This window comes from Zootoca vivipara, chromosome 3 (assembly GCF_963506605.1).
Source record: "Zootoca vivipara chromosome 3, rZooViv1.1, whole genome shotgun sequence".
Taxonomy (NCBI): domain Eukaryota; kingdom Metazoa; phylum Chordata; class Lepidosauria; order Squamata; family Lacertidae; genus Zootoca; species Zootoca vivipara.
In genome coordinates, this window is record NC_083278.1 from 118,631,330 (window position 1) to 118,656,067 (window position 24,738).

A 24,738-nucleotide genomic window follows, 5' to 3' on the forward strand; every position below is an offset into this window, starting at 1 on the left:
GACCGACTCTGGGGTTGCACGCTCATCTCGCATTATTGGCCGAGGGAGCCGGCGTATAGTTTCCAGGTCATGTGGCCAGCATGACAAAGCCGCTTCTGGCAAACCAGAGCAGCACATGGAAACGCCGTTTACCTTCCCGCTGTAGCGGTTCCTATTTATCTACTTGCATTTTGATGTACTTTCGAACTGCTAGGTTGGCAGGAGCTGGGACCGAGCAACGGGAGCTCACCCCGTCACAGGGATTCGAACCGCTGACCTTCTGATCGGCAAGCCCTAGGCTCAGTGATTTAACCCACAGAGCCACCTGGGTCCCTCAATAATGTGGATAATAATGTGGATAATTCTCCACATTATCATGTCTTAAACTGCAGGCAACTTGTAGGTGTAGTCAAGACTTGACAGTTTTCGAAGGCTCTTGGCATTCATCTTTTTACCAAGCTGCTAGTCCTCATTATAAACGCTTTTTAATGACATTATTTCATTGCACATGGGGGACAGAGTGCCTTGTCTCTGCATACGGACATCAGACAGGCACTTTTGCTGTACTCTTTTTGGCACCTGCTCCAAACATTTTTGTTTAGGCAAGCAGACCCAGATATCCACAATGTTAACCTCTTCTTTAGCTTATTGCTGATTTTAATCATTTTTAAATGTCAAACTGCTGCTTTTAACTGTTTTCCCTGACCTTTTTATTATTTTAGCAAACCACTTTGCAACTGTCCCCCCCCCTTACACTCAAGTGTATAAATTCTTTTAAATGAAAAAATATATTCGTTCTTGGAAATGAATAACTATGGTCTCACCGTCAGATAAGTTAGGGGGGGGGCAGATAAACACTTATCTGTTCACCTTGAAAACTCCCAGGGATTTGCAAGCATTGGTTCGGAGTGCTCACAAAACCTCAATGGGCTTTGAAAGGGCTCTCAGGAAACACTTGAAAAGCAAAGCCCCCATTGTTTTCCAACACACATATCCTAAAAGCAACAGACATCTTATAAGAGGCAGAAGGAAACAGCCTGCAGGTCTGAAAAGGGCTGGGACGGAAGGAGGTAAATGTCAACCCATAACTGTAAAGCCATAGGGTGAGAGAATCATAGAATCCTAGCACTGTACAACTGGAAGGGAACTCCAGAGGTCCTCTAGTCCAACCCCTGCAATGCAGGAATCACAGGTAAAGAATCCCCAGCAGATGGACACCCAACCTCTGCTGAAACTCCTCCAAGGAAGGAGAGTCTACCATCTTCCAAGGAAGTTTTACTGTCGTCATCACCATCACCATCATTTATTACTTATATCCCGCCCATCTGGCTGGGTCTCCCCAGCCACTCTGGGCGGCTTCCAACAAGAGATTAAAAATACATTAAAACACCAGTCATTAAAAACTTCCCTAAAGAGGGCTGCCTTCAGATGTCTTTTAAACGTCAGATAGTTGTTTGTTTCTTTGACATCTGATGGGAGGGCGTTCCACAGGGCGGGCGCCACCACCGAGAAGGCCCTCAGTTAGAAATTTCTTCCTTGGAAAGATTTTAAGCTATATTTTAAAAAAAATGCTAAAGTAACATATTAAGATCGGAATTAGGCTAAAAAGAAACTGTGGAATGTATGATTATGTTAAGTGGAAAGGAGTAAAATGAGTATAATATAGATACTAGTGAATACAATGGTTTAGAAATTGCTAAAGATTTGATTATGCCAAAGAACCGCAGTGGACGGTAACCCGAGAGGGTCCCCAAATATAATGTGAAGGAAAAAGGATTAAGTAATTTGAATTTTTGTGTTTATTTCCTTTTTTATTGTTGTTATTGTAGTGTTTTCTTTTTGTGTTATTCTTTTTCTTATTCTGAAAAATTCTAATAAAAATTATTATATATAAAAAAAGAAATTTCTTCCTAATGTTTAGTCAAAATCTCAATCCTTGCAATTTGAATCTGTCGGTTCGGGTCCTATATTTGTGCAGCTCATTACTCTTGGCTGGGGCAACCCAGTCAGATGGGTAGGGTACAATTATTATTATTATTATTATTATTATTATTATTATTATTATCATCATCATCATCATCATCTAAATTCAGAACCTCACATTTGTCCCTGTTGAAATTAAATAGGGTCTTCTGAGAGGGTCTCCAGTGGTGGGTTTGAGATTTGCCATTGTCCCCCCACCCAAAGCACCTTCAATTTTCGGACACATCCCGAGGGTCCCAGGTTAGTTCATTCAGCAGTCTTCAGAGCAAAAAGCAGCCACATGCTCCAGGCATCGCTTGCCCACATTTACCTGGATGGAAGCGTTGTTATCATCGATCAAGGTGTCCGTCACCTCCAGCTGCCCTTCCTCCACCACCTTCTGCAAAACCATCTGGAATGTCCCGATGAGCCTAGGAAGCAAGAAGAGAAGGCTGTGAGGGTCCCCGGAGCGATGTGGGACTCAAGCTCCCACACATTCCCCTTCTGATGGGGCAGGCCGGACAGACCTCAGAACTGCCAAGCCCTTGGAAGAAAGCAAAACCGTTCTCCGAGAAAAGAGCAAGGCAAAAGAATATCGGCACACAGGTAGCCAATGTAAGAACATAAGAGAACCTGCTGGATCAGGCCAATGGCTCATCAAGACCAACGTCCTGTCCAACCAAATGACCCAACGGGAAACCCGGAAGCAGGATTTGAACACAAGAGCAACTCTCCCCTCCTGTGGTTTCCAGCAACTGGTCTTCAGAAGCAGCGCTGCCATACGTGTGGGATAACCAGCCTCATGTAACCAACAGACTTAAGCCTAATTAATGCTTGAAGGGGTTAATACCAGAGAGTAAGCTGTCCTGCCAGGCTTAGCCTAGGTCACTTCCCCTACACCTCAACCGCATGGCTCTCACAAGCCACTCTTGAGTTCCTGTAACAATAATTTAGGAACTTCCACCACTTTGGAACACAGTTTAACTGCCTGTGCAACCTTTCTGACTGGTGTATGGAAAAGCACACGAATCTGACCTTTGGAACATTTGTAAGTAAATCGTTTTCAAGAAGAAGAAGAAGTTTAAAATGTTTTACTTACCAAACCTGTGGTCTTTTCTAAGCTGAGGGAAGTTTTGGAACCCATAATGGCATATTTTAAAAGTCTTACAGTCTATATTTCACAATAAGAGCATAAGAGCCTTGTGGGATCAGCTAGTCCAGCCTTCTGTTCTCACAGTGGCTAACTAGATGCCCCAAATGAGAAACCTACAAGCAGGATTTGAACACAAAGGCAGGACTCTCCCCCTCCTGTGGTTCCCAGAAACTGATATTCAGGAGTATCGCTGCCTCCAACTGCAGAAGCAGAGCACAGTTATCCTGGCTACTAGCCATCAATAGCCCCATCCTCCTCCATGAATTGATCTACAGTAGAACCTCGGTTTACACCTACCTCCGTTTACGAATGCCGCAGACCCAGAAGTGTTTACATCCGGGTTCCACGGCGTCGGATGCGCAGAAGCAATCTGCACAGTACGTGCCCAGGAGCGCTCTATCGGCAAGTGAATGCCTCAGCGAGCAAACTCCTCTGCGGAATGGATTGTGTTAGCAAACTGAGGTACCACCAGGGCCGTCTCAAGCCGGTCGGGCGCCCTGGCGCTGTGGCGTGGAGATCGCTCCGGCGCCCCCGCCCTAGTGGGCGCAGCGCCCTCCTGCCGGCCCAGCGCCCTGGCGCCCCGCACCACCGAGACTACCCCTAGAGCCGGGCCTGGGTACCACTGTAATCCTCTTTTAAAGCCATCCAGGTTGGTGTCCGTCACTGCCTCCTGTGGGAGGGAGTTCCACAGCTTCAACTGTGCGCTGTGTATCATGGTATGTGCCTTAGAAGAACTGCACTTGTAGTCCCTGCATCATTGCAGGGAAAACATGCAGGTGAAGCACTGGGTGGCCTGCTGACCTCACACCCCAAGGGCTGCAGAGTCAGCTTGCATTTCTTCGGGCAGAAAGTATGGATCTGATGTGTAGAGATCTTTCCTATTCTAAATGATTCAAGGGGGTTCTGGAAGCTTCTCTGTGTGAAAAAACAAGCAGAAGGTTCCTGATGTTTGGGTTATTGCTTCCGAGAAGATGAGTACAGCTGCCTTAAACCGGTCCTGCTATCTCTTCTGCCAGGGTCATGCTGAGTATAATAGGGAGGCCAGAAGGCACCTGGGTTTCATGTTCTCTGTCTCTCTTCTCCTTCTGGTGTGGTGTTCTGTACACAGTAAGCTTAGTGTTAAGGTTCAGACTTGTTATAAATTATTGCAAGTTTAAGTTAAGTCTGCTGCAACTGGATTTCTTATGGACTGTGCCAATCCTGAATGTATTGGATTTGTGACCATTACGCTCATTTGCTTTCAGTTGGAGTAAAGTTCTGCTGGATGAAATACTCATTGCTTCTGGTCTATTTTGGGGGAATCCTGCAACATGTTTAAGTTTTACTCTGCTAACTATACGTTGGAATCTAAAGGTAAAGAACCCCTGGACGGTTAAGTCCAGTCAAAGGAAACTATGGGGTTCTGGCTATCATCTCGCTTTCAGGCCGAGGGAGCTGGCATTTGTCCACAGACGGCTTTCCGGGTCATGTGGCCAGCAGGACTAAACTTAGGGAGCTGGGTATGTTTAGCCTGGAGAAGAGAAGGTTAAGGGGTGATATGATAGCCATGTTCAAATATATGAAAGGATGTCATATGGAGGAGGGAGAAAGATTGTTTTCTGCTGCTCCAGAGAAGCGGACATGGAGCAATGGATTCAAACTTCAAGAAAGAAGATTCCACCTAAACATTAGGAAGAACTTCCTGACAGTAAGAGCTGTTCAGCAGTGGAATTTGCTACCAAGGAGTGTGGTGGAGTCTCCTTCTTTGGAGGTCTTTAAGCAGAGGCTTGACAGGCATATGTCAAGAATGCTTTGATGGTGTTTCCTGATTGGCAGGGGGTTGGACTGGATGGCCCTTGTGGTCTCTTCCAACTCTATGATTCTATGATTCTATGATAAACCACTTCTGGCGCAACGGGACACCAGAGCACACAGAAATGCCATTTACCTTCCCGCTGCAGCCGTACCTATTTATCTACTTGCACTGGCATGCTTTTGAACTGCTAGGTGGGCAGGAGCTGGGACAGAGCAATGGGAGCTCACTCCATTGCGGGGATTCGAACCGCCGACCTTCTGATCAACAAACCGAAGAGGCTCAGTGGTTTAGACTACAGCGCCACCCGCATCCCTGTGTTGGAATCTACTCTGGAGCAATATTGAGTAGAATTCAAGGGCACTGAACCTCTAGCACGGAGAGCCTGAGATTTGGAGCCCCGCGATTCCCAGGCCTATGAAGCCGAAAAAGAGCATCCAGGAGCCTTCAAAGAGCTGTTCCACACTGCAAATTAGAAAATCAATGGCATTTGACTTAGATGAAGCTAAGATTACACAGTCGGGCAAGAGACAACACCTCTGGACCACCTCAGCCTTTGGCTGCCATGAGGGAGAAGCAATACCTACTTTACCAGTAGAGATGTTCTAGTTAGATATAACCAGTGGTTTAACATGAGGGACGCAGGTGGAGCTGTGGGTTAAACCACTGAGCCTAGGGCTTGCTGATCAGAAGGTCGGCGGTTCGAATCCCCGTGACGGGGCGAGCTCCCCTTGCTTGGTCCCAGCTCCTGCCAACCTAGCAGTTCGAAAGCACATCAAAATGCAAGTAGATAAATAGGAACCGCTACAGCGGGAAGGTAAACGGTGTTTCCGTGTGCTGCTCTGGTTTGCCAGAAGTGGCTTTGTCATGCTGGCCACATGACCTGGAAGCTATACGCCGGCTTCCTCTGCCAATAATGCGAGATGAGCACGCAACCCCAGAGTCGGTCACGACTGGACCTAATGGTCAGGGGTCCCTTTACCTTTACCTTTAACATGTCTGCAAAGGGGACATAAAGTGACACTGGCTGGATCAGGCCAAAAGGATCCCGTCTAGTCCGGGATCCTGTTCTTACCCTGGCCACCCCAGATGCCCAGCCCTAGGAAGCTTCATTTGCAAATGGGTTGTTGAGGTTTCTTCTTCTTCTTCTTCTTCTTCTTCTTCTTCTTCTTCTTCTTCTTCTTCTTCTTCTTCTTCGATCCCTTGTAGCCGAGAAAGATTGTCTTCCATAAGCATGGTTTTAACAATGAGCCCGTAAGTGACCGTGGAGGCCAGTTCTGGAACCACACGTCCTTCCACAGTGGGGATATTGTGTTGGAATATCTTCCCCTCGGCTGTGACCCTACACAGTTGTCAGCAATATCAAGGAAGGACACCCGACCTTTTCATGTCCATTCTCTCTGTACTGGTTCCTGCCTCATGCTAAATCATCTTTTTTTCTAACTTAATGGAACTTCAGATGTTTTCCTTCCTCCCATAACTCTCTGGTCCTTTTTAAAATTTAAAAGCATGCAGTTCGCCTTCGCTCCAAATTATCCCCTCTGTGCCGTGTGATCTCTCTGGGCTTCTTAGACATGGTTTCCCTTCCGATAGGAAAAAGAAAGATAAAGGAGCGAGTGCATATTAATATTTTAAAAACAACACTGCAGAGCCTGCGTTTCCCTGTTTCTGGTTAAATGTAGGGCATGAAGTCAGCCCTGGGAGGGGAGCCTTTGAAGGAGCAATGGCAAGAAGGAGCAATGTGTGGTCCTGAATGAGGCAGCAAGCAGCCCTCCTGGTTTCCCCCTCACCTGAATCTCTGCCTTCTCACCAGCAAAGGTTAGCAAAGATTTACAGCTCCATTTGCCAGGAACGCTGGCGGCATTTGACGCCTGGCTCCTGAACCAAGGGGGCGAGTGAATGTACGGCTTTCATTAGCCTCCCTTTCCAGCTACCTCCTAAGGAAGCATCTGAGATCAGGGAGCTCTCCGTCATTAAATGCTGTTTGTGGTTAACAAGCAAAATAATCACAGGTCTGGCTTGAGAAAGGGGGGAATAAATGCTTGAAGGCGTAATAGCGATAAAGAGCGAGGCAGGTCACAGCATCCATCCATCCTGCTTGGAAAGAAATTAAAACCTGCGGAAATTGCATTTCCACAACTGCTAATCTGAGCCATGACAGAGCGCCTTCTTGAACCGTGTTTTAAATGGTCTTTTCAAAATTAGATCTCCAAGCTGCATGGTGGAACTTTCTGGCCACACTTTTAAAATTAAACACCTTTCTTTGCAACCATCTTCAACTGATTCTCTTAGTCCTGTACTTTCCAGTTAATTTGGTCTACAAAGAAAATGACAATCTTCATTAGCCGCGGGCGTTTTTCATGCGTTCTCATTTCTATTTGGCATTTCACACTTTTTTATTATTCGCTTTTGCAGCGCGAAGAACATATTCCTTCTGGCAGGATTCCTGTGCAAGATTCATGGACCCCCCCCCCACACACACACCCCACACACACACAAAAAGGGAGGACTTGGGGAGGATAATGAGGCACATAAATGCTGCTGAATGTCCTCGGCATTCTTCTCTGGGACTGGGAGAACTCCCTGTCAAGCGATTCTTTAAAGGAAGCTTCTGAAGAGCCCTCCTGAGATTTTCTGTAGCAACCTGTAAGTCTGTTCACTCTGGCACATGGGAGCAGTTTGTACTTGGGGTGAATTGCTGCAGGTAACAGCAGCAGCTACAAAGCCACTCAGGTGATGGTTTTTGTGAATCTCCCAGGAATCCAAATGGTCTGGCAGGTAGAGCCTCTGAGTCACCCCCCAGGGAAATCTGGTCTTTATTGTTTGTCTTGTGTTATGATTTGATTTTAAAAAAAAAAACTTCTGTTTAAGGAAACAGGGAGAATTTGACTGAGTTTCCATTTAAAGGCAAACCGACCTAGTTTGGACTTTGCCAAAACAAAATGCAAACTCTGGAGCAAGAAAAATCACACTTCTGCCAATTTTGCAATGCAAATCTCCTGACAGATTTAGACTGGAACTTTAATAAAAAGGAAATTATAAAAGCAAAAAAATTCTCGATAGGGAACTGGAGGGGGGGGGGACCAAGGAAGTGCGTATAGACCAACAATGTGTAAAATGTACAATGAGCTGAATCGGAAGTCAAAAGTGTGTGTGATGTTCAGGGCCGTCTTAAGCGTATCTGGCGCCATGGTGTGAAGATCCCTCCGGCGCCACGCCCCCGCCCCGTTTCCCAGTGCGGTTGTCTGGCGGGCGCAGCGCAGCGCCCCCCTGGCAGCCCGGTGGCCTGGTGCCCTGCACCACCCAGCCTTGCCATAGGGCCGGCCCTGGTGATGTTAAATGATATGCTGTTAGTTAATGTCAGTTGTTATGTGGGTATGATGATGGTTTGTTCGTGTTTTTTATGTTTTATGTAAATTGTTTTGCAATAAAGGAAATTTTTAAAAAGAAAAGTGTGCATGAAAGCAAATTGGTACGACAGCTGCAATGGTTCCTGGGCTGGTATTGCTTGGCCACAATAGTTCAGGGATTGGTTAATTCAAGACTGCATAATTGCAACTCACCCCTTGTGGGGTTTCCCTTGAGCTTGATCTGGAAGCTACAATTAGTGCAGATTGCTGCCAGGAGCAATAGCGTATCAGCTTATAATATCTGTGCTCAGAGATCTGCACTGGCCGCCGATTCGCTAGTTTGACGTGTTACTATTAGTAAACAGAGCCCTGAGCAACTTGGGACCAGTTTACCTACGAGATATTCTGACCCAATACATGCCCACTTGACCGCTCCAATCTGCAGAACCAGCACTGCCACAAAAGATTCGTTCCACATTTGCAAAAAAGAGTAATATTTGGAACTCCCTGCCTATTGAGATCAGGCAGGCATCTTCCCTGCACTCTTTTCTGCATTTATCCACCACCATCATAGGTGACACTTGGCTCTCTGTACTTTCTTCCACGTGATCTGACATCTGACTCTCATATTGTTGTTGTTTAGTTGTTTAGTCATGTCCAACTCTTCGTGACCCCATGGACCAGAGCACGCCAGGCACTCCTGTCTTGCACTGCCTCCCGCAGTTTGGTCAAACTCATGTTCGTAGCTTCGAGAACACTGTCCAACCATCTTGTCCTCTGTCGTCCCCTTCTCCTAGTGCCCTCCATCTTTCCCAACATCAGGGTCTTTTCCAGGGAGTCTTCTCTTCTCATGAGGTGGCCAAAGTATTGGAGCCTCAGCTTCAGGATCTGTCCTTCCAGTGAGCATTCAGGGCTGATTTCCTTAAGAATGGAGAGGTTTGATCTTCTTGCAGTCCATGGGACACTCAAGAGTCTCCTCCAGCACCAGAATTCAAAAGCATCAATTCTTCGGCGATCAGCCTTCTTTATGGTCCAGCTCTCAGTAGTGATGTATGGAAGTGAGAGCTGGACCATAAAGAAGGCTGATCGCCGAAGAATTGATGCTTAAATAACCTTTTCTGACACCTTGGGATTTCAGTCAGGGTTATCCCAACAAAAAGGACTGTGGTTTCTTTGGGAAAGTAATTTTAAACTTCTTTTTTTTCAATTCATTATAAATCATTTCCCAATACCCTTTTACCTTTTTAGATGTCTGCCACATGTGGAAGAATGTTCCCTCCGCTCCTTCACACTTCCAACATTTATCTGATTCTGTCTTATCAATCTTAACCAACCTACTCAGAGATAAGTACCAGCTACAGCATCCTATTCTCACAATGGAGAGAAACCTGCCTATCCTTAGATCAGTCCTGACAGAGCAGGAAAGCTCAGTTGGTAGAGCACGAGACCCTTAGAGTCTTGGGTTCGAGTTCCACAACGGGCAAATGATTCCTGCATCGTAGGGGGTTGGACTAGATGACTCTTGGGGTCCCTTCCAACTCTACAATTCTGTGATTTGTGCATCCTTGACGGCCTCTTCTGTTTCATTTGTCTAGTCCTGGTCTGAGTACTTTCATCCATTATTCAGCTGATGAATTATATTCGTAAGCTGCCTCATGAAATCATCTCTCTGGGTGTCATAAAAAGAGAATAACAACACAGCAATGAAAATATTCTAAGATAAAAGAGGACAATAAATATAAAAGACTAGAGGCATACGGTAAAAACCTCAAAATATAGTTTTAGATCATACTGTCCCAACCAGGGCTGGATTCAGGTTTGATGGGGCCCTCAGCTACTGAAGGTAATGGGGCCCTTTAGATGTCCAGCTGTGCTGTCCTTTGTCAACAACAAATTGGCACTGTTTTTGTGTTGAATATATGGTAATTTATGGACCTAATAGGTCCACACACAACACAAAACACAGTTGCTGTACCTAGGTTTTATTTTATTTGTTTTTTATCTTACATTTTGGAAATGTACATCCAGTGGTTTTTTTCCTTTGAATTTTTTTCGGGGGGAGGGGGCAAGAGAGTGGGGCCCTAAACTATAGCTTGTTTAGTTTATACGTAAATCTGGCACTAGTACCAAACAGAAGTTTTGGGTTACAATAGCACACTCTTCCCCTCCTGCGATTTCCAGCAAGTGCTAATAATAATATTAATAATAATAATAATTTATTTGTTTTCCCAGTAGTGATGTATGGAAGTGAGAGCTGGACCATAAAGAAGGCTGAACGACTAAACAACAACAACAATTTATTTATTTATACCCCGCCCTCCCTGGCCAAGACCGAGCTCAGGGCAGCTAGCATCAGCTATAAAAACAATTGATTAAAATACAACTTAAAATGCAGCCTCATTTCAGTGGAAGCCCAGAATCAAATCTGTTTTGGGGGATAAAAAATCAAATCTCCACCAAGAAGGCCAGCTATCCAGACTGGTCCTACGTGGGCCAGGAAAAAAGCCAGGGAAGTCCCCAAATAGAGGTTCCATCACAGAAGGAAATGGAAAGGGGGGGGGACCAAGCTGATTCCAAGCCAAAGGCCAGCCAGAACAGAAGCATTGCTGCCTCTGACTGTGAAGGCAGAGCCTAGACAGCCTGGCTAATATTCATCGATAGCCCTCTCCCGCATGGATTTGTCTAATCCTCTTTTACCCATACAAAACCTGGCAGCAGCCAGTAGCCACCAGCCATCAGTGCTAAGCATCAATATGTGATTCTTTTACAGGTTCTGTCTATCTCTACTCCTCCATCTCCACTGACCCACCAGCTCCCTGAGGCTAAACTTCGGCATCTGGCACATCATAAAAACTGAAATTTTGCAGTGAAAATCGGGAGCAATGTCATCTTTTGTTGCTTGTTAAAGCTTCTATAAGGGACGCGGGTGGTGCTTTGGGTTAAACCACTGAGCCTAGGGCTTGCCGATCGGAAGGTCAGCGGTTCGAATCTCCGCGATGGGGTGAGCTCCCGTTGCTCGGTCCCAGCTCCTGCCAACCTAGCAGTTCGAAAGCATGTCAAAGTGCAAGTAGATAAATAGGTACAGCTACAGCGGGAAGGTAAACAGTGTTTCTGTGTGCTGCTCTGGTTTGCCAGAAGCGGCTTTGTCATGCTGGCCACATGACCTGGAAGCTATACGCCGGCTCCCTCGGCCAATAAAGGGAGATGAGTGCTGTTATGTACTGAGCTGAATCCTAGAACAATAGGATTCAGAATCAGCGGGAGCTACCCAATCCAACTCCAGGTGGAAGTGAATCCGCAACCTGATTGGCCTGCTGGAGCAGCCAATCAGGCGGCTGGCAGAAGTGAATCTGCTACCTGATTGGCCTGTAGGAGCAGCCAATCAGGCTGCAGGCAGAAGTCAATCCACAATATAATTGGCCCACAGGTGTAGCCCTGAAGTAGCCAATCACGCAAGGCCCATTGTGTAAATAATGTATATAAGCAGATGGTTTTGGGAAAAGAGCCATTCGTCTTCTCTTCTTCTCCCTGATGAATATGAGCTGAATAAAGAGCATGAAATTCACTCTCGACTCCGAGTATATTTCAAGTGCCAAACCCCAAAGTTGGTCACGACTGGACCTAATGGTCAGGGGTCCCTTTACCTTTTACCCTTTTTAAGCTTCTGTGACACAATGGGCAATAGATATAGGACATAATATAGATCTGAATATCTGGGGGGGGGGACTAGGGAAGCGCGATCAGAAGTTCACAGCATGTTACTCCTTGAAAGAGAACGACAGTACCTGAAAATGATTTACAGGTGATATCTAACTCTGAGTAGACTTGCTAAAATGTATAAGACTGAATCAGCTAAGTGCTGGAGATGCAACGAGGCCGAGGGTACCTGCAAAAGGGTAAAAGAGTATTGGGGGGGGAATGTTTAAAAGTACCAAAAAACAACAGTCCTTTTTGATGGGGATGATTCAGATGGAAATTCCCAGATGTCAAAAAAGGTTATTTACCGGTATGTATGCCACTGCTGCGGCCTGTGTTTTGTTAGCCCCCAAATGGAAAATGAACGAGGTCCCAACCAAAGAAGAATGGCAACTTAAGCTAATGGAATTTGTGCAGCTTGCAGACTTAAGTTACAGAATAAGAGAATAGAAGAATGTACTGTACGTTTAAAGAAGATTGGGAAATGTTTATTGAATATATGGGTGAAAATTGTGTACACTTGAAAACATTGGCAACTTTAAGATAAATGCAACTGTGTAAAATAAGTTTTGATGGATGTAAAAATGAATGGTTTAGTTTATGTAAAATATGCAGGGCTCTATGGTATGCAAACTGAACCATGGAAAGAGAAGATATTTTAAGGTTGTTTAAATGAATATTCTAAAATGTAAAAGAGAAAAACTTATGCAAAAAGGAAAAAAGAAGCATTGCGGCAATGTCGCCGCTTTTCCTTTAGGCAGGGAAATTTCTCCACTCCACGGTTGCTCAGCTGTTGTCTTGTCTTGCCGTTCAGCAGCTGAGCAAAAACACAAAAAACAAAAACCGGTTGCCCTCAGAATAGGAGGCCTGGTGGCCGGCTGCAGCGGGGCAGGGGGGGGGGACTCAGATCATATTGCAAGTTAATTAGCCACCAGGCGATCAGCGGCGAGTGACATTCCACCACAAAGCCACGCAAAAAGAACGCCGGTTCATCAATGATTCAGACACGGGATCTAGTGTCATCCCTTTATCTGGAGAGCGTCCTGGTAAGCCGATCGCCTTCATCAAGCACCTGTGCGTGTCATTCATGGACTGTAATAAAACACACACAGGGACACCGGCTCGCTCAACACCTCTAGCCCACAAGACCTCAGCCACATTGCAGGAGACATTTGGGACACGTTGGAAGGAAACACAAAAGCACCGGAGGGCTGGTGATCTTGAAAATCACCAGGGATTTCTGCCAGGCACGCCAGGTTTTGAGAAATTCTCACACGCCCTCTACAAGTAAAAGGAGACTCGTTTGGTGCAATCTTTTTGCTTGGGGTGGGAAGCAGTTTCTCAGGTGGTTGGATAGCCATCTGCCATGGATGCTTTAGCTGAGATTCCTGCATTGCAGGGGGTTGGACTAGATGGCCCTTGGGGTCCCTTCCAACTCTCCAGTTCTATGATTCTATATCTTAATGCAGGCCTACTAGCTAAAGTCCCCTTCTCAGGAGGAAAGGAACAATTTACAAGGTAGAATTAAAGATACGTAGAATTGTGGAGCTGGAAAAAGAAAGGAGGTTGCAGAAGCATGACAGCTCAGTAGAGCAGGAGACTCTTAATCTCAGGGTCATGGGTTCAAGCCCCATGTTGGGTGAAAGATTCTTGAGTTGCAGGGGTTGGACTAGATGACCCTCGTGGTCCCTTCCAACTCTCCAAGTCTGTGATTTTATTATTAAACATTAGGAAGAACTTTCTGGCGGTAAGAGCTGGTTGACAGTGGATGGAACCACCTTGGAAGGTGGTGGATTCTAGAAGAAGCTAAGAAGAGACTCATCTGGTCCAGCATTCTCTTCTCTTGGGAGAGCGAGTTCCAGAGTTCGACTAGGCACTGTGTGAAGAAGCACTTTCTCCTTCCCTGTAGGTTTCTAAACAGGTTGGGTGACCATATGCTAGCTGTGATTCTTGCATTTGGTGGTCCATTCCAACTCTACAATTCTGTGGTGTGGCCCCAGCATTGCCAAATGGGCTATTGCAGCAGGAGGGATATTATTTACCATATCTGGCTTCTCCTGGTGTCTCCTTCTGGCGCTGGGCAGCTGGGCTCTCAGCTCGAGTCCTCTGGGTGTGTGAACCTTGAAGTAGCTTTGCTTTGAAGAGCAGTTGGCCTTTGAAGAGAAGCTTCCTGCCAGCTCCTCTGTCCTGTCCACCCTTGGGTTTGGTGGTTGCCTACAAGCCAAGATGTCTACAAGCCCTGATCTCTTCAATGGCAGAGTTCCATGCTGGTCTTTTTCCTTTGTCTTGTTAAGATTTCAAACTCTGGCATGTATAAAATGCCAAACCTCAGAAGCAACAAAGGCTGAAGGCTGCCAGTGAGTGAGATGTTTGAACCTGGGACCTCTTCCCTCTTATCCCAGGCCTAAAGGGAAGCTCCAGGGCTCAGTGGCCAGCATTAGAATCATAGAACTGTAGAGTTGGAAGGGAACCCAAGGGTCATCTAGTCCAACCCCCTGTAATGCAAGAATGCCTGAAAGATGGCCATCCAACCGCTCTTTAAAACCCACCAGTGCAAAGAAAGCAATGTATCTTGAAGACACCGCAGCCTTTGCTCACCTCCCTTCCAAGGACACCAGGAAAGTGGAGGCACCCCTGGAATTTCTCACCCCTTGGAGATCGGGGTTGCACACGACAATGTTACAAGTTTCTAAAAATTCCCAGTGCTGTGATCAGGAGCTAAAGGGATATTGACCATCACAAATGCACTTCCTTGTTCTCCCCTGGACTTCCTTGGCTAAAATGCCTTGGACAAAAGAAGCGGTCATGGCAATATGGAGCTATTGGGTTACCCAGTGGAGGTAACTGAATCAGCCTGGGCCAAAAGTCAGAGGGGGGAAGGGGTAGAGTGACAACTGGATGAAATGCTCCAAATGCAACGGGGGAAGACAACTGGGCCACAGCCGAGAGATTCGAACAGGCCGAGGGCTGCTTCATACCCTCCAACATTTCTCAGTTGAAGATAGGGGCACTTCTCACTCTCCCCTTCAATGGACCCTCCCCAGGCCCCCCGCCCCTTTCCCCCCCTCCCCACCTGAGCATTTCCTATCCGAAGGAGAGCGAGGGCCACAACCCCAACACCCCAACGCCAAGGGGACCCAGCACACACACAGCCTCCGCCATCCTGAGAAAACCCCTTAATCCCGATTTTATTTTAGAAAAAGAAAAACACACAAAATAAATTTTAAAAAGGGGGAAAATGAGACATTGAGGCACAAAGCATTCTTTTAAAAATCCAGACTCCTTGTGCTCCCCGTTTCTTCCCACCTGGAGTGGCCCTGCCCTTTGCCTGCCCTTCAGGACTGGAGCATCATGTGAGGTCGGGCTTTCCCAGACTTCTATTTCAATTTGTTATTTCCTCATTTGCTGTGGGGGGGGGGGACCCCTTTCTTCTACCCAATGAAACTTGTGACGGAATTGCACTCTTGGTGCAGGCTCACTTTGCTATAATTTGTGGCTTGGGTGAAAAAATGCTATTTTTATCTCCCTGGTAAACAAATGTATCGGGCATAGTCCTGCGTGGAAGGGAATTGCCTTCCTGCCACTTAGGGTTTCTGTGACAAATGGTTTGTGTGTGCCATTGCGCTGCCTTTGGAAATTCTCTAATTTGCTGGGCTCCCTCTTTTGTAGTACTGAAAACCAAAGGGGCAGAGATGAAATGCTAGTATTTGTCTGGCACTAGAGAAGGCATCATTTTTCTGCTTTTGGTACCAAACCAGTCTGCAGTTTGAAGATAGGGTCTGTAGGTAGTTCAAGGTGGGATACCGGCCCTGTGGGATGTGATACATAAGTAGCAGTCAAGTACAACATTCCTTGTTTTCCTAGAGTGGACATGCAGGGGGATGTTTGGTCCAGCCAGTTGAAAACTTTCCTGTTTCCTCCTGGCCTGGAGCATCCTTCCTCTTGCATGTGACTGGAGGTGGGTGTGACCTTACCTGTGCAGGTAACAAAAGCACAAGGCACGCAGCACCTCCCTCTCTCTTCTGATTTCCTCTCGTCGTTGGAGCAGCTTTTTAGCTAGAGATGCCCTGTTGGCTATCAGCCAGCAGAGGACAAAGAGACTCTCTCCATATGGGATAAACTCACATGTATATACTTTGTAACTAAGTCTTCCTTCAGGGATCCAACTGTGAACTGAATGTGAGTAAACTACTTTAAAATGTCTTAAATAAGATGGTGGCGTCTTCATTCTTTCAAGAGGGAAATAAGGGATCTTACCAGTAATCTATACTGAGAAGCTTAAACAAGCCTGCAGCCAGTTACCCGCTGTGGGTTTAAAAGGGGAAAGCAAAATTTTGCTAAGTTATAGAACTTGCTAATGCAAGTTAGGAAGGATATTAATAAACAATATATCCTCTCCTGCCACCCTGAGATTCCCACACCATATAGCCCAGCATCCGGTCCTCACAGTGGCCAACCAAATGCCTGTGGAAGACCAGCAAGCAGGATTTGAGCACCTCATCTCCAGCTGTTTCCAGCATCTGGCATTCAGAAGCATTGCTATCTCCATGGCTGAGCATAGTCATCCTGGCTAGTAGTCATCAGCAGCCCTCTCCTCCTCCTCCATGAATATGTCTAATCCTTGAAAGACGGTGAGAAGAATCTGCATATATTGTGGGGGATCTCTTAAGGAAGCCCCAAAGGTGGGGAACAAAACTCACCCCAGACAAGCAGAACGCCACTGACCTGTTGGAGAAGACTTTGCTGTAGTTGAAGACCTGGACCTCCAGCATCTCGTTGACGTCAATGCTGCTTGCAACAGGCCACCGGAAGGTCTGAAGGAAGAGAGGGGAGATGTGAGGGGCATGGGATGTGATACATGAGAGGCACTCAAGTACAACATTCCTTGTTTTCCTAGAGTGGACATGCAAGGGAATGTTTCGTCCAGCCAGTCGAAACTTCCTGTTCCTCCTTCTAAATCCAGTCTGCGGATGGTCCCGGAATCAGTGCATTTTTACATAAGTAGAATGTTTGGTTTTATTTAAAATGCATCTCTGGGTTATTTGTGGGGCATAGGAATTTGTTCTTTCCCAAAAAAAATATATAGTCCGGCCCCCCACAAGGTCTGAGGGACAGTGGACTGGCCCCCTGCTGAAAAAGTTTGCTGACCCCTAGGGTAGATCCACATGTACATACCGTCTGCCTTCAGGAATTTATAACTAAGTCTGCCTTCAGGAATCCAACTGTGAACTGATGTAAGTAAACTTCTTTTATTGACTTTGAATAAGATTGTGGCGTCTTTATTCTTTTAAGAGGGATTCAAGGGAACTTAACAGGAACGTACAATTCAATCTGAGACAGACTGAACTGTATAATAGTGAGAGGCTCACACGAGCCTGCAACCAGCTATCTGCTGTGCATGTAAAAAGGGGAATGTAAACTCTGCTAAGTAAAGGAATTTGCTAGCACAAGTTAGGAAGGATATTAATAAACAATATATCCTGCCACCCTGAACATTCCCACAAGGATGTCCTGCTTTGGCCACAGAACTTATAGATGGAAAAGAAGAGCTCTTCAACCGTGGATTTGAAATTCACCATGTGCTGCATTTTGAAAGAAAAAAATTCTGGAGAGCTGCTTCATAAAGTGGCTGGATCAGCCCCAAAGGGGCCCACCAAGTCCAGCATCCTGTTCTCCCAGTGGCCAACCTGATGCCCCAGTCCCAGTGGGAAACCAGCAGTGTTTTCCCCCACTGGGGATTCCCAGCAACTGGCGTTCAGGAGGAGCCTGGAAGAGGCTTTCAGTCACAGGGCTGGGTGGGCCAGAGGTTTGACCTGGTGTAAGGCAGCTCCTTATCTTCCTGCGATGGTTTCTCAGTTTTACACACAGCTCCTCCAGAAGAAGGACTGAACCGAGGGACTTATATTAATCAAATTTATATACAGTCATACCTCGGGTTGCGATCACTGTGGGTTGCGCGTTTTCAGGTTACGGACGCACTGAACCTGGAAGTACCGGAACGGGTTACTTCTGGGTTTCGGCGCTCGCGCATGCGCATAAGCAATAGATCACGCTTCGCGCATGCGCAGAAGTGCTGGATTGCGTCGTGCGTGTGCGTCGCTGCGGGTTGCGAACTCTGCGGGTTGTGAACGTGCCTCCTGCACGGATCACATTCGCAACCCGAGGTTCCACTGTACCGCTCTTCATCCGAAGATCTCAGGATGGTTCACAAGATAAAAATACAGGATATAAATGACAATACAGTAAAGGAGATTCCAGCTAAACCTTAGGAAGTACTTTTTGACATTAAGAGCTGTTAGGCTATGGAACGGACTCCCTCAGAAGGGGGTGGACTCTCCTTCCTTGGAGGTTTTTAAGCAGAGGTTGGGTGGCCACCTGTCATGGATTCTTTAGCTGTGATTCCTGCATTGCAGGGGGTTGGACTAGATGACCCCAGGGTCCCTTCCAATTGAAGTCTATGATTCTATACAGTGCTTTTTTTCTGGGGGGATGCAGAGGTATGCATACCCCTAAAAATTAACAGTCGTCAACAGGTTTAGCATACCCATTGAGTCAATCACTCATCTCCCACTAAATTTCTGAGAAAAACCCCACCCCACCCTCCCACCACCAGTATATATAATGGTCTGGTGACTTCTGTTTCAGTGTATCTGAAGAAGTGTGCATGCACAGGAAAGCTTATACCCAGAACAAACTTAGTCCGTCTCTAAGGTGCTACTGGACAATTTATATATATATATATATATATATATATATATATATATATATATATATATATATAATATATATATTTTGACCGCGTCAGACCAACACGGCTACCTACCTGAACCCTAAACATTTTGTGAATCTTTGTACTTTGTCCGTATACTGTATTTATTTCCCCCGATTTGAACTATAAAACGGTGGTTTTCTTGAGCCAAAATGAGAGTACATACCGCCTAGACTTTTTTTAAAGAAAAAAAAGCCACTGATTCTATGAACCCCCACTGGCTGCCCACCCCCTGCCTGTCTTTTGCTCTCAATTTCCATGCCCTCTTTGTTCACGCCGCTGGTATTTGTTTGCAAGTCCAGGCGTGCGCCCCGCTGGGCGAAACAATTGCACAGGAAGGTGAAGAGACCGTCTCCAATATCCGAGCGCCGTAACGCGCTCTCTCCTCCCGTGGAGAACAGTTCAGCAAAACGCTGTTGATGAACTGCAAGCAGTAGATTAGCTGGGAAAGGCAAGGAAGCTTCCTGCAGATTCAGCGGGAATGGAAAACTTTCAGGGGCGTGTCAAAGGCTAAGGATTTTCCTTCATTCAATACATTAAGGCAGGGGTCAGCAAACTTTTTCAGCAGGGGGCCGGTCCACTGTCCCTCAGACCTTGTGGGGGGCCGGACTATATTTCGGGGGAAAATATGAACGAATTCCTATGCCCCACAAATAACCCAGAGATGCATTTTAAATAAAAGGACATATTCTACTCATGTAAAAACACCAGGCAGGCCCCACAAATAACCCAGAGATGCATTTTAAATAAAAGGACACATTCTACTCATGTAAAAACAGGCTGATTCCCGAACCGTCCGCGGGCCGGATTTAGAAGGTGATTGGGCCGCATCCAGCCTCCGGGCCTTAGTTTGGGTACCCCTGAATTAAGGGCAGGACCAGTGCCGTATAAGCCAAACAAGCTCTAGCTTCGGGCCCCACTCTCTTGGGGGGGGGGGCAAAAAAATTAAAGGAAAAAAAACCACTGGATGTACATTTTCAAAATATAAGATTAAAAAAACAAATAAAATAAAACCTACATACAGCAACAGTGTTTTGTGTAGTGTATGGACCTATTAGGTCCATAAATGACCATATAGCACATATGCAGCACAAAAAACAGTGAGAATTTGTTGTTGACAAAGGAGAGCTGGACATAGAATCATAGAATTGTAGAGTTGGAAGAGACCACAAGGGCCATCCAGTCCAACCCCCTGCCGAGCAGGAAACACCATCAAAGCATTCCTGACATATGGCTGTCAAGCCTCTGCTTAAAGACCTCCAAAGAAGGAGACTCCACCACACTTCTTGGCAGCAAATTCCACTGCCAAACAGCTCTTACTGTCAGGAAGTTCTTCCTAATGTTTAGGTGGAATCTTCTTTCTTGTAGTTTGAATCCATTGCTCCGTGTCCGCTTCTCTGGAGCAGCAGAAAACAACCTTTCTCCCTCCTCCATATGACATCCTTTCATATATTTGAACATGGCTATCATATCACCCCTTAACCTTCTCTTCTGCAGGCTAAACATGCCCAGCTCCCTAAGCCGTTCCTCATAAGGCATCGTTTCCAGGCCTTTGACCATTTTGGTTGCCCTCCTCTGGACACGTTCCAGCTTGTCAGTATCCTTCTTGAACTGTGGTGCCCAGAACTGGACACAGGACTCCAGGTGAGGTCTGACCAGAGCAGAAAGGGCCCCGTTCCCTTCAGTAGCTTAGGGCCTCATCAAACCGAAATCCGGCCGTGGACAGGACAGCGATTAAATTCCAGGATGAAAAATGAAGGACTTCTTTCAAAAAATCGTTCCCAAGGTTTTATACATTGACACCAACTGTGAATTACAGAGTTTCACAAGCACAAGAGAGGTCCATAAGAACGTGTTGGCAGTTTATTAAACTGCGTGGCATGGAGAATGTGAATAAAGTGCCCCCCCCCGGTGTCTCATAACTCTAGAACTCGTGGGCCTCTCAATGAAGCTCAATGTTGCAAGATTCAGGTCAGAGAAAAGCAAGGCAGCATGGTGTATTTTTGGAGCAGGACCCTTACCTTCTTTAAAATTAAATATTTTTTTCCAGTGGGGGGGGGGCTGGAACAAACATAGATCCAATGCTTGAACCAAAAATCCACTTATATCTGTAATCAATAAAGTTGGGGCCATTTCTAATCCAGATCACACTTCAAAATGACCTTAAGAGACTAGACAACTGGGCCAAAGCAAACAAGATGAATTTTAACAAGGAGAAATGTAAAGTAAAACACTTGGGCAAAAAAATGAAAGGCACAAATACAGGATGGGAGACACCTGGCTTGAGAGCAGTACATGTGAAAAGGATCTAGGAGTCTTGGTAGACCACAAACTTGACATGAGTCAGCAGAGTGATGCAGCAGCTAAAAAAGCCAATGCAATTCTGGGCTGCATCAATAGGAGTATAGCATCTAGATCAAGGGAAGTAATAGTACCACTGTATTCTGCTCTGGTCAGACCTCACCTGGAGTCCTGTGTCCAGTTCTGGGCACCACAGTTCAAGAAGGATACTGACAAGCTGGAACGTGTCCAGAGGAGGGCAACCAAAATGGTCAAAGGCCTGGAAACGATGCCTTATGAGGAACGGCTTAGGGAGCTGGGTATGTTTAGCCTGGAAAAGAGAAGGTTAAGGGGTGATATGATAGCCATGTTCAAATATATCAAAGGATGTCATATAGAGGAGGGAGAAAGGTTGTTTTCTGCTGCTCCAGAGAAGCGGACACGGAGCACTGGATTCAAACTACAGTGGTGCCTCGCTAGACAAATTTAATTCGTTCCACGGGTCTTTTCTTATAACGAAAAATTCGTCTAGTGAATCCCATAGGAATGCATTGATTTTTTTTGGATTTTTTTTTGTCCATAGGAATGCATTAATTGAATTTCAATGCATTCCTATGGGAAACCGCGATTCGCTTGATGAATTTTTCGTAAAACGAATTCGTCTAGTGAGGCAACCTCCACTAGAAAAAAACCTTTCATTAAGCGGAAATTTCGTTAAGCAGGGCATTCGTTAAGCGAGGCACCACTGTACAAGAAAGAAGATTCCACCTAAACATTAGGAAGAACTTCCTGACAGTAAGAGCTGTTCGGCAGTGGAATTTGCTGCCAAGGAGTGTGGTGGAGTCTCCTTCTTTGGAGGTCTTTAAGCAGAGGCTTGACAGGCATATGTCAAGAATGCTTTGATGGTGTTTCCTGCTCGGCAGGGGGTTGGACTGGATGGCCCTAGTGGTCTCTTCCAACTCTATGATTCTATGATCATTGTCTGTCCAGGGGTGGTGGCACTGCAAATATCGGGGGGGGGACTGAGCCCACAATAAATAATGAACTTCGTGGTGCATCCCCCCACCTTTTTTCCAGAAACAAAGCACCAGAGCCTAGACAAGAGAAGTTAGGGTGTCTCTGCCCAAGTGGGGTGCAGCTGGGCCACCAAGTGGAAAAGAAGGGAGAGGGAGAGAATGGATGTTGCTTATACTTGATGCTTTGGTGTATATTAACATGAGCAGTTTAGGGCAGGCTGACATCAACAGGGGAAAAGCTTTAAATAGCTGGAGTCACTGCATTCCTTGGGTGCCACCACCAGCCAACTGAGGCCAATTTTATTTTAAAAACCACGACGTTCAAAGAGGAGTAGTGCTAGCAGATTGGAAAGAAATCAGCCTTCTCTGAGCCCCAATTAAAAGCAACAACAGGCTTTTCTCTGCAGCATTATTTTTAAGCTTGTATTGGCACTTTTGCAAAGCGACGTGGCTCTCTGAGTGTGAAGCGAACAGCTTGGGTACTGCAGTACAGATCAGAACACTGGCAGAAAATGCTTGCAAATACTAGAGGCACACATTGCCGGCTGCTTAGCAGGGCTGGCTGACAATTCCTCCTGGTGAGAAAATGTTCTTGGGATAAAGTGGTTTTTGTGTGTAATCTGCACAAGAAAACAAGTGTCAACATTGCTCACCGAAAGCATCACCAGGAAAAGCAGTCTGTGTATATATATATATATATATATATATATATATATATATATATATATATATATATATATTGTAGGTATGATATTTATTTATTTTTTCCCATCACCAAACCTGAACATTGTTCTTCATGCTTGTATACATATACATACATATACATACACATATACATTTATGTTTGTTTGTTACAATTTTTCGTATCGTATTTCTAATCCTCCTTTCCCAGAAAAAAAAGGGAAAGGAGAAAAAAAAAGAAAAAAAGAAAAGAAAGTAAATTTTATCTTTGGACTTCCTGTTATCTCCATCAGCATACTCTCCTCTTTTTGTCGCAGAGTGTATATTCAATCCATGCTATCTCTGTTTTTACATATCGTTTGACACTCCTATTTCTTAAGGAAACTGATTACTGCAAATCCAAACAGATTTTTTCCCTTTTTTACTCAAACGCTATCATAGAAATTTTGTTCTCAGTATATTTTCTAACATATTTCTTGTACCTGTCCCATTTTTTAGAAATGCTTCTTTAACCTTTCCTCTCAAACTGTTTGTTAACTGTGCCATTTCAGCAAACTCTTGAAGTTTATTTTGCCAATCTATAATTATTGGAGCTTCTTTTTCTTTCCATCCTTTGGCAATAACAATACGAGCTATAATATAAGAGAAAACATGCTAAAGATGAACCACAGGTGGTACCTCACACCTTCCAGACTTTCTAAAATGTATAAGAACATCGCAAATGTCTGCTGGAGGTGTGGGGGAAACGATGGGAACCTGTTTCATATGTGGTGGACCTGTGAGAATATCAGGAAATTTTGGGATAAAATTCATGATGAGATCCAAAAAATTATAGGTAGGAATATCCCAAAAAGACCAGAGATCTTTCTACTAAGTATCATCTTTCAAAAAGATATTCCCATACAGGCAAAAGAACTCCTTCTATATTCATTAGCAGCGGAAAAGCAGTCTGTATAAAGTATTATCATGAGTTTGGAGGTGGGGTAGGCTATAGTCCTTGAGCCCCACTTCTAATTCCAGAGCAGTCTGGTAAAGGCCTGCTAAGTTTGGGTCATTAAGGGAACAAAGGAAGTGGCTCTGTGCCAGAGGACAAATGGGTGGGTCTCCCTCCTTCAACTTTCCATTCCTCAGAAAGACAAAAGGCCAGAGTTGGAAGTGGGCTCATTGAGCTAGAAGTTGGAGGGAAAATCCAACAGCGGGTTGGAAAGGTAGGGAGAGAGCAAGGACCAATTTCTGCTGGAATCCAAGGCTGTGGCTATGAGAGAAGCGAAGAAAGGGGATTCCTAATATATATTAGGACAAACTATCTAACGGTAAGAGCTGTTCAAGGTGATACCCATTTAACCTCTTGACTGAGAATGCGAACCCTGGTCACCCAGGTCCTAGTCCAACACTAAGGGGACATGAGTGTCGCTGTGGACTAAACCACTGAGCCTCTTGGGCTTGCCGATCGGAAGGTCGGCGGTTCGAATTCCCATGACGGGGTGAGCTCCCGTTGCTCTGTCCCAGCTCCTGCCAACCTAGCAGTTTGAAAGCATGCCAGTGCAAGTAGATAAATAGGTACCACTGCAGTGGGAAGGTAAGCGGCGTGTCCATGCACTCTGGCTTCTATCACAGTGTCCCATTGCGCCACAAGCGGTTTAGTCCTGCTGGCCACATGACCTGGAAGGCTGCCTGTGGACAAACGCTGGCTCCCTCGGCGTGAAAGCGAGATGAACACTGCAACCCCACAGTCACCTTTGACTGTATTTAACCATCCAGAGGTCCTTTACCTTTTAATCCAACACTCTAACCACTACACCACACTCTCTTAGCACATTAGAGAAAAATAGGGATGTGATTTCATTCTTGTTCCAGAGCCCTCATTGGTTCTGATTAACATCCTCTCATTCCAGCATCTTGTGCCCTCCTGAACTTTGTAAGATCCCGGCCTTCAAACCCCCCCCCCATCTAACAATCTTGACCTTACAGCATTTCATTGATTGTTGCCTATTACCTCACAGAGGCTATTAAGGGGAAGCATGAAATGTGAGTTTTGCTCTCCTTTTAGCTTCGCTCAT

At 45.6% G+C, this 24,738-nt stretch overlaps 1 protein-coding gene across 2 annotated transcripts in view; it reads right to left on the bottom strand.

Annotated features, from left to right (window-relative positions):
* OTOF (otoferlin) overlaps positions 1–24,738 on the bottom strand; it is a 161,976-nt gene that overhangs the window by 105,252 nt on the left and 31,986 nt on the right. For both annotated transcript variants that reach the window (XM_035110531.2, XM_035110530.2), the window contains exons 3-4: positions 16,658–16,746; positions 2,273–2,372 (exon numbers count right to left, since the gene is read on the bottom strand). In XM_035110531.2, the coding sequence (XP_034966422.2) occupies positions 2,273–2,372; positions 16,658–16,746 (189 nt within the window). The remainder of the gene's footprint in view (positions 1–2,272; positions 2,373–16,657; positions 16,747–24,738) is intronic.